This window comes from Vigna angularis, chromosome 2 (assembly GCF_016808095.1).
Source record: "Vigna angularis cultivar LongXiaoDou No.4 chromosome 2, ASM1680809v1, whole genome shotgun sequence".
Classification (NCBI taxonomy): Eukaryota; Viridiplantae; Streptophyta; class Magnoliopsida; order Fabales; family Fabaceae; genus Vigna; species Vigna angularis.
Window position 1 is genome coordinate 49,886,207 of NC_068971.1, and position 10,418 is coordinate 49,896,624.

General features: G+C 32.0%; 3 protein-coding genes across 4 annotated transcripts; all 3 read left to right on the forward strand.

Moving 5' to 3' along the window:
- Nucleotides 1–1,266: 1,266 nt before the first annotated feature.
- Nucleotides 1,267–2,325, forward strand: LOC108328627 (glutaredoxin-C11). The gene has a single exon (XM_017562514.2). The coding sequence runs from the start codon at nt 1,673–1,675 to the stop codon at nt 1,979–1,981; it is 309 nt and encodes a 102-aa protein (XP_017418003.1). The 5' UTR covers nt 1,267–1,672; the 3' UTR covers nt 1,982–2,325.
- Nucleotides 2,326–3,999: 1,674 nt separating this feature from the next.
- On the forward strand, nt 4,000–4,775 carry LOC108328292 (glutaredoxin-C13). 2 transcript variants are annotated; one of them, XM_017562137.2, is made up of 2 exons: nt 4,000–4,153; nt 4,239–4,775. In XM_017562137.2, the coding sequence occupies exon 2, from the start codon at nt 4,296–4,298 to the stop codon at nt 4,596–4,598; it is 303 nt and encodes a 100-aa protein (XP_017417626.1). In that variant the 5' UTR covers nt 4,000–4,153; nt 4,239–4,295; the 3' UTR covers nt 4,599–4,775. The 2 variants fall into 2 exon arrangements, with proteins under 2 accessions (XP_017417626.1, XP_017417627.1); XM_017562138.2 differs by having other exon boundaries at nt 4,017–4,153; nt 4,245–4,775.
- Nucleotides 4,776–9,500: 4,725 nt separating this feature from the next.
- Nucleotides 9,501–10,148, forward strand: LOC108328845 (membrane-anchored ubiquitin-fold protein 3). Its single transcript, XM_017562732.2, has 3 exons — nt 9,501–9,630; nt 9,715–9,885; nt 9,993–10,148. The coding sequence occupies exons 1-3, from the start codon at nt 9,501–9,503 to the stop codon at nt 10,046–10,048; spliced, it is 357 nt and encodes a 118-aa protein (XP_017418221.2). The 3' UTR covers nt 10,049–10,148.
- Nucleotides 10,149–10,418: the final 270 nt, after the last annotated feature.

Sequence of the window (10,418 nt, forward strand, 5' to 3'; positions counted from 1 at the left end):
GCTTCTACATAAATCTTGAGCTACAAGAATCGATTGAGACATTTACCACAATTTGCAAGAAAAAAATTTATTAATTCAATTCCAATTCACTTATTACTATATAAAAACCGTCAAATATCGCTTTCACAATTATTTAAAAAACACATTTAAAATAGTTTTAGTTAATTAATTAATTATTAATATAAAAAAAAAGTACAAATATAAAGTTTTTTTTTGTCAAACCTTAGAAATATTTATGGTGTAATTGATGTGTTTTTAGGTAATAGAAGCAATGTAAATTTTGAAAAATACATGAAAATTGAGTATAATTTTTGTAAATATCTTTCAGTGAATAGTGCCAGAAATAGAATAATTCAGTGTTTTGCATAAGAAACTGTTGAAACAGTTAAAGAATATAGGATAACCGATTTGGGCGGTTTTATATTATAGTTACCTAACTACCGAGCATAAGATATATAAATTGAGAGCAATCTTGAAGCCACTTCACTCTAAGCCATGACACTGAAATTATACCTTATCCTTCTACCAATTCTTACTTCCAAGTTGACATTCTCTCTCTCCTTCGCTACTTGATACTAAAATTTTGATGTGCAAGAATCTAAAATTCTTTGGATTTTCCCAAAGTTAACATGATTGCTCGAAGCCACGTAATTTATACAAAGGGAAATCGAATCATATTGAAGAAATCAAATATCAAAATATATCCACATTTGTCAAGAATCCCTTCCCATGCTCAAGGGCCAAATACAAATAACATTACACTGTTTCTGCATTGCATGATTCTGATGCCAAGGACCTAACTGAAAAAGTCCAAACCAATTGGATAAACTCTTATCTTGCAGAACTTGGTAAGTGTCCAAGAGATATAATTAACAAACACTACATCATAAACATAGTATTTGGTTAAAGTAAAACGTAAAACTTAATCATGAACATGACCATTTTACTTTTTCTTCTTGTCTTACACCCTTTCAATGTTTTTATATACCTTAATAAATAAATACAGATACACACAAACATATCATATGCCTATGGCTAACTTAAACCATGCAGATGACAGTTGGAATTGGTTTCCTCTTCTGGGTTCTGACTTTGCATATTACTAATTCTATTTGATTCCATTCTTTTGGTAGATTTTGTGACAACGCAGCATTGGTTTTGTTCATATATTATTAACATTAGAATAATGTGTTTGATGCTGAAGGCTGGGTGTAGAGTTTTTAGGCTTTTATAAACTATACATTGTTCTTATTCCTGCATTATTGATTGCTCGTACGGTTAGCCACTCTAGATATTTGAATTATCGTTTACAGTTTGATGCTAAATGCAAGTTGTTCATGGCACTGGCAGCGTCACCATCGCCCAAATGATCAGGGGCACCTCCCTTATCCAAACAAATATCTGAAGGAACTTTCTCTCTTTCTCTTTCCTATCCAATTTAACTATAATTAATTTGCTTCTATGCTTTTCTAGCTTATACAATTCAATCCACTATCCTCACCAGCTACTATAAATAAGAGGTGATTAAATCTCAAGCTTCATCAGGGTACAACAACAAAGCCTTTGCTACACTAGCTTGATTAGTTCCCACACTCATCTATCTTTCAATACTTTTTAGTTTCATATATACTATTCTCCCTAGTTCTTATATTGGATCGTTCATCTCCTTGCAATGGATAGAGTTAACGACTTGGCATCAAAGAAGGCTGCTGTTATATTCACCAAGAGTTCATGCTGCATGTGTCACAGCATCAAGCAACTTTTCTATGAGCTTGGAGCAAGCCCAGCAGTTCATGAGCTTGACAATGATTCCTATGGGAGGGAAATGGAGTGGGCTTTGAGGGGTATGGGTTGCAATCCTTCAGTCCCAGCAGTGTTCATAGGTGGAAAATTTGTGGGGTCTTCCAAAGATATCATATCCCTCCATGTTGATGGCTCTCTCAAACAATTGCTCATGGATGCAAAGGCCATCTGGTTTTAGCCACACCAAGGAGTTCCTTATTAAGGAGTAGTGTAGAAGGAACTCGGATATGCTATTTCCAGACACTGTTTACTCGGGGACACTCCTGCTTTTTCTTCAGTGTCCTCTTTAAATTGTACCATAAAAAAGTCTGTAAAAAAATAGTTTTCTTTTCTTTTGGTATTTTGTAAAAGGCTAACAAAATCTATGCCTACTAAAGTAGTATGAAACTTCATGCGGGTGAAAGTGACTAAACATGGTTTATGCAAACTGTAATGTTTCTGTGATTCACTTTCAATTTGAAATGCCTTGTGAAAGAAAAAGGGTGTTTCAATTCAATTACACATTCATCTAATTTCACCTTAAAATGTTCCTCTCGCATACATATTAATTAGTCATCAATTTAATCCATGGTGGACAAATTTGCTGTGGAATAATGAAATCCGCAGACTGTTATATTTTTTATGAAAAACAAAGTATTCCATCAAAGTCTGGTGACAAAAGGAATTCGGAACACACCCTCATCTCATGGCTGTTATTCCAAGTGTTTGATACGAAAAACTTGTATACAAAAGGATATCATTGACACTAACTGAGAAAAAGATAACAGAAAGATCTGATAAGAATTGTATAATTTTTAGTTTAGTGGAAAAAAAGAGAGAAACTTAAAAGAAGGTATGATAAGATATTGTAAAAAATAACATGCCCATAACAGAAAATTAGAAAAAAGATAAATTGTATGATCTGTAATTTTGTGAAATAGAGCATGAGAGAAAGATGAAAAGAATAGTAACATAAGTAACAGTTAAATCTTGAATAAAAGGGAACAGTAATTTAGTGTGACTTATGTAACCGATGTGAGTATATTATTCCAAGTGTTGAGACATAAGTAGGAGTTGATTCATGACCGCTGAATTTGGGCACCAGGTGCGAGGGACAATGATAAAGTTGAAACATCACTCAGTGATATGTTGGTTTTTTGGTTTGGTTGAAGAGATATTCAAAAGTTTGAAGCAAGGAACGTGCATGGCGAGCCTTCATACCCTCGAGACAAAAAGGTAATGCAAGCACTTTTTGTGTCTCCTTTATTATTCCTCCCTATCCACAACGCAACATATAGTATTTTTCCTTTATGATTTTCATGCGTGTGAAGACTATACGTAAAAGGGCATCATTTAATTTCTAAAATAATTTATCTGTAGGAGCACGACGTGACATTCAAGCAACATGCGCAATCATAAATTACCTGTGTTCTTATTTCTCAGTTTTTTCATTTAGCTAACTCATTCATCAAACCAAAACTGTGCCTCGGACACACGGATAAGAAATTGGATGGTTGTTCAGTTATGATGCATAGATTCTTTTGTGGATTGAATGGTTGGTAATTCTTCTCAAAAAAGGAACTGTTTTTTTTTCTCTGATTTTGTATGTTTTCAATGCATTACATTCGTGTGTTCATCGACACACGTGAGACACTATGTTAGTGCTGCATCTACGTAGAGTCTCCCAACTCCCAAAATTGAACCTCTAGTGTCAGAGAGAATCGCACACAAGTTAGTGGGTGCAACACAAAGAATCTTGCAGCCACCGAAAAAGTCATTTAAGTCTCTCATTCTTTTGGCATAAGGATTCAAAGCTGTTGATTGTGAGAATCAGAAATAAATTGACCACCCTTCAGTGTATTTATTTCCACTTTTATTTACAAGAGAGAACCGTTTTAACGTTCATAAACTCTTTAATAGTTTAGCAAAAGGGTAATAAGCAACACACGTACGTTTGACATAGGCAAATTGCATTATTGCATCAACATAGTGACAGGAAGATACTGTTTTCATTTGTTTTTCTTGATGAAAATCTTGGTACTATATAATTTGGTCTCATAGCTAGTATACCGATTGAAGCATATACGTGTAATATGTCTTCCAACTTGCACAACCGAATAAGATCACACAATAAGTTGGGTATCTAAAAAGCACAACCTCTTTAGAACGTGCTTTGCTCTTGATCAAACAAAGCGGTCCCTAAGCTGTCCCTATAAATAGTCTAGTGTATCAGCTCATTTCAAATAACCTCAAGCTTCATATAATTTTCTATTCCCCAAATCTCCTCCTTAGACTTCCAACCCAATATAGCCACTGGATCGAATTCAGTTTGGATTCGGTCTGATGGTTTGGGAGTTCTGATAAGTCTAAGGTAATCAATCTAATGACACCTCTTCAAAATTAGACCTTTTTTATTTGTTTCCTGTGTAACATGATGTCTTTTTTTGCTGTGTCAGGAACAGAATTCTGTACATATATATTTAGAAGACCAGGTGCTTGATCATTGTATCAGGATGGACAAGGTGAAGAGGTTGACCTCTGAAAATGGTGTGGTGATTTTCACGAAGAGCTCTTGTTGCCTCTGCTATGCAGTCAACATTCTGTTTCAAGAACTCAGGGCGAATCCTCTGGTTTATGAGATTGATCATGACCCTGAAGGCAGAGAAATAGAGAAAGCTTTGTTAAAGCTAGGCTGCAATGCTCCAGTCCCAGCTGTGTTCATCGCAGGGAAGCTAATTGGATCCACTAATGAAATCATGTCCCTCCACCTAAGAGGTTCACTCACTCCAATGCTGAAAGGCCAGCCTTTGTCTTGAAAAGAATCACAAAACACAGTTCCTGATACCTGCTGGAAGAATAAGCTGGCTTGAATCATTAGAGTAGTGAGCATAGTATTGATGATATTCTAGTGTTTTATGTCTCAAGTGGTTCCTAGCATTTGATTAACCATAAAGTAATCACATAAATATTCTTAATGAAGTTTGATTTATATACTTACAGTCCCAGCTATCTGATTAAGATTTTGACAGTCCCTACTCTCCACCACGCACTGTTTCCCATAAAAAAAAGGTAAATTTTGGGTTAATCAAGGCTAATAATCTCACCAGTTAACAAGGGGTATCAGTACAATAGTTTAGTAAAGAACATACCCTTAAAGTTTCTTCCTTAATGCATCTAAAAGGCTTGACCACCTTCCTCTCTCCTGTTTTTGTGCCTCTTTCTCCAATTTGTTTCAAACAACCACCAGTAATATTCAATAACCTTCAACTTCAAGTCATCCTAGTAAAATGAAAAGTATCTGCAGTCACTTGCTTTGAATATGTAGTGAGTGTTTCCTTCTGCATCTTAGGAAGAAAATATTCTCTGAAAGATATGTAAGCTGCATGCTAATTGACCAAACACTAACAGCCAAAGAACCCATTATGGTTTTGCCTGTCTCAGTCTGCCCAACCACTACATAGGTCAAACTCAATCTTCCTGTCATATTTTGCCCATCCTTCTCATGATACTTAACTTCATGTATTCTATAGTGAAGAAGAATAAATAATATAAACAGCCATAATGCCATCCAATTACAAATTATCAAATATAGTAACTTTGTTACCTTATATGATGTCTACTTTAGTCAAAATAAAATTGATTTCTGATCTGTTAAACATAAAAAACTTTTACCATCAGAGTGTTATAACTGTTACACTCAAGTAAAGAAACATTTGAAACTTTGAAAGTTGTTTTTGAGGGGGGGGGGGGGGGGGGGGGGGGGAATAGAATATTGAAGCAACATGTAGAAAAAGGAAAAATATTGTGCTGGCATTAACTTTTCCATCTCTTGGCGTTGTCCACAAAATTAAAAGTTAACAGGGAAATTCTCGTCTTTTTCTGATATAGTGCTATGGATTCTTCAACTTTATCCCACAATAAAGAAAGGTATTACATTCCTCACCTTTTATTTATCCTGTGTTTATTTTTATTCCCTTCTTTTCCCCCCACAATCATCACTCAATATTGAATTATGGGAAACCATACTCTATGCTTGATCCTGCATAGTTACCAAAACTTGAACCAAAGTCACAGCAAGAGGTAGTGCTGTGAAGTTAATCCTGCATTTATGCAAAAAATAAGTCCTTCCGTAGGCATAAAAACGTAGCTTAGTATCTTGTTGAGGAAACTTAAGCTTATCAGTTCCAAATATATTATCAAAGATATCTAGTTCCTGAGTTGAATTGAAGAAGTAACACAAGTATAAATATAACACAAAAGCTTTAATTATCACAACATTCAGAATATTAAACTGAATACAAATTATACCAGACTAAAAGTAAATAAAATTTCTGCTTTTAAGAAATAGGAATCAAATCAACTTTCCTAACCATGTCTTGTAATATTGAATTTCCCAACTACACGTGAATTAAGATTGACTGTCAGATTGTGATAGTTGTGCTATTGTATTTACTCGGTGATGGTCTTTCCAGGATGAACAATGGTACAAGTGAATATATGGTTTGAAATGTTCAAAGAAGATATACCAACATGAAGATTAGTGAGAATTCAAGTGTGAATATAAATTCTAAATAAATATGAGAAAATTCAACAACATAAACTCCTTGTTTTAAGGTTTTGAATATAAAGTTAAGTTAACTGATTGAAATTTTTGGAGTTATGGAGGAAAACCTGGGAATGTTTTGTTCTGGTCCCATGCTGTGCCAGTTTTACGAGATCCCCATATCTACCATTCTTCACTAAATTATGACAGTTAAAAATCATTTTAGAAATTCAGTTGAATAAATCATGAACTTTGTCTTTGACATCAATTTGGTCTCTAGATCAGTCAGCTCCATGTTCAAAGGTTTTAAGTAAAAGATACATCAATTTCATTCTTCTATTCCTAATAAAAGCGTTCTTTCCATAACCTCTACTACTTATAATGTGCCTTATATGTTGAAATTGGAATTTTTTCTAGATAAAGAAAATAAAATACATGCTAATAAATTTTAAGCATTATATTCTGATGGCATATTCCAATGCAATGATGACTGTAAAGTAGTTCCTTAAAGAGCTAAACCATACTACAAATGTATACACAGCCTCAACAAGGCATGAATCGAATGCGTAGACAACACAGTACATTTGGCAAGCCCACTACTTTCATAATAACAAAACAACAATCCACAACCATTTACTTTTATTGGACAATGATTGTGTTATTATAGAACATAAACAAAGATCTTCTCGCTTGGTTTAAGATAAGCATCATAAAGCCCAAACGGCGAAGATAAAGAATTCTTTTTTTCATTGATATTTCTATATCTATTACTAACCTGTTATAGCAGAAATCATGTGACAAAACCATATGTTTTCCTTTATCATGTCCTAATTTAAAATGTTACACGATTTAGAGGTACGAAGTTACCTCAACGATTGTTTCAACAACCTTAGTGAGCATCCTTTTTCATAGCATGCATTTTAATGAACAAAACATGGTAACTTCGGAAGAAATTTCTTTGTTGCGATCATTTTGATATTAAGTGGTTTGACTCAACATAAATCCAAAACTAAGTGAATGACTTATGGTTGGTATGTTGATGGCTTAGTCCGTCCATGGGTTTTTCAATAGTACAATTGTGCTTTTATGCTTAAATTATCAAGCAACAATATTAATAATAAACATAAAATAAAGAAGAAAAAAAGCAGCATTAGGTGAATTCTAATACAAGAATCACAAAGGAGGAAGAAGTATTGGGATAGTAATATTGATTAACGTTAGATTAAATAAATTGCACAAATGTCAGTAACTTGACCTAGTGTAATCTTTCATTCATACATGGCTAATTTAGTAGAGTAATTGTGGTTGTACGAAGATTGACTGAATACATTGTTATATTCAACTCATTAATTATCCACGATTGTCTTTGGAATATGCACAGTTAGTTCAATAACTATCACGTGTTTCTTTATTATTTTATGGTTTAATTACATTTTTTTTTAATTTGTTTGAAAATTTTAAAAAAAAAATCTATAATTTTTAAAGTATAATTTTTAAATTTTAATATTTGAAATAATTTTAAAATTTGTATTTTTCCTTGCTTATTTATAAATTTAATGTGAAAAATATAATTACAAAGTTAAACTTAATATGTTATAAATACTGATATTTTATTGAAAGTAAAAATATATAAAATAACATTAATTCAAATATTTAGGTAAAATGATTTGATGTTTAAATTTTAAAAATTATTTAAGATGTATATATAAGTTATAATTAATATTAATTACTAATTTTTTAAAAGATTAAAACTAAATGGAGTCAAAATTATAAATACAAAAGCTAAAAATTACAAATATAGAGACTATATTGAATACAAAACAATGATATATGACATTATCATTAATACGTGATACTATAAAAACAAATGACACTACTATTATTACTTAACACAATAATAACCTAACATTTTTTAAAACAAAACAAATAAATAAATATTGAAAATACTACAAACGAACATGTGAGATGGAGACTATATTAATGACAATTTAACATAAATAACCTAATTGATTAATTTTTAAAAACTATAAAACTTAATTGTACTAAAATTACATATCTTTTTGAATTTTTCAAACAATTTAGAGAACCAAAAAGTGTAATTAATCTTTATTTTAAACCATCATAATTGATTTTCTTTAGAGGTATTGCACCTTGATAATTTTATAAAACTGATTAAACTCAAGTTATGCAAAACAAACACTTCAATAGGTTGACGGGGCAAAACAAATGTGGTGCATAAGCAATGTATCTATAGATTTGGTCGTACAAAATAAAAATAGACCACCTTTCTTTCGTGATTTCTCCGATAATTATTTAGGAATTGTTAAATATTTTTTAAACACACGACATAAATATCTAATCCAAGAAAGACTCAGAAAAACATATACTAAAGAAACAAAACCAAATGACAAATCTCTCTCCCTTTTAAATACACTATCACTTGTCACTCATCTTTCAATGATGGTTTCTTGATCTGGTATCGTCAATTCTTTAAACTCTCTTTTTCTTCTTCTTTTCTCCGAATTGTAATTTCAAGAAACCCAAACTACATCGAAATTGAGTTAGTTTCATGTTCATATTCGATTTTTATATGTCCCTCACCTTAGGGTTTAATTTATGTTAATTATCATATAATGTCGCACTTGGCCCAAATTTTAGGAAATTAAACAATTATGTATGTATGAATCACTTGCTTATGAAATTTGACGTGAATCATGAGCGATCTATATGAATTTCATCTCTTTCTTTCTTTTGAATTTCATCTCTTTCTTTCTTTTTGACCTTAAAATTTCCTATATGGATACAGATGCATGCCTCGTATAGGTTGTTTGGAGAATTAATTGGATCGTATGACGTTTTCACTTGGTTTTATTGATACTCTGGCTCACGTGCAATTTTCGCAAACTTGCTATAAGAAGAAATTTTTCATCAAAGTTCACAGGTTGGTTTCAATTTCATTTTGTGTTTATGTTTTAGAATTTCAATTTTTTGGTCACTAAAAGCTTATCATACTTGTCTTTCCTTCCAAGACTTCAATTTCTTTTCCTTACGATGTTAAATATAACGACAAATTTTCATGTGAAGAATGAGAATTAAATTAAATTGTGTCCTTGTGAATGAATTGTAGGTAAAAAAAAAAAAGCAAGAGTGACAGAGGTGAACACAGGTTATTGTGATGGCTGAAGGGGAAAATATTGAGCTTAAATTTCGCATATATGATGGAACTGATATAGCACAAAATTTCTATTCATCATCAACAACCATTGCTACCCTCAAGCAAAAGCTAATTGCTGAGTGGCCTCAAGGTTTCTCATTTTATATACAAAACATATTTAACAATGATTTGATGACTTAGAATATTAACATAAAAATGGTTCAAATGTCTACAGGTAAAACAATTACACCAAAGGTAGTAAGTGACCTAAAACTCATACATGCCGGTAAAATTTTGGAAAACAACAAAACTCTGGCTGATTCCAGAATAACATTCAGTGACATCCCTGGAGGTTTTGTTAACATGCATGTTGTAGTACAACCTCGAACGACTAAAAAGAAAACAGGTTTGTTCAATATAGACATATAGATTCATAAGTATATGAGTTATTGATAAAGATAATGTTTGTTTTCTATTCATAAGTATGTGTTTTTCCTTGTGATTACCTTGCAGAAAAGAACCATGAGGAGAAACAAAAGACAAATTCATGTTCATGCACTATTGTTTAGTTTCCCATCAAGATAAAGTTAGAGTTCCTGTTTACAATTCTTGTGATGATTGGTGTCCAATATCTTTGTGGTTATCTTTATTTACAACACATGCATGGCTTTGTCAAATCCTTGTTGTTTGCTTATTTTAATGTTCAGTTCATTTATGGTGGAATCAAATATTAGCATTGTAAAAGTGTAACCTCAACAACTACTATAAAAGTGTTGTATGAGTCCAAATTAAGGTGCTCAATACTATTCCATGAATATGCATATTACAAATTTTACATTATTAATACATTAATCATTTTCCGTATGTTTGGACTAAGTTGATGAAAACAAAAGGTATCTCTCTCCAAAAGCAACTTTATATATTTACATTATAGAATAT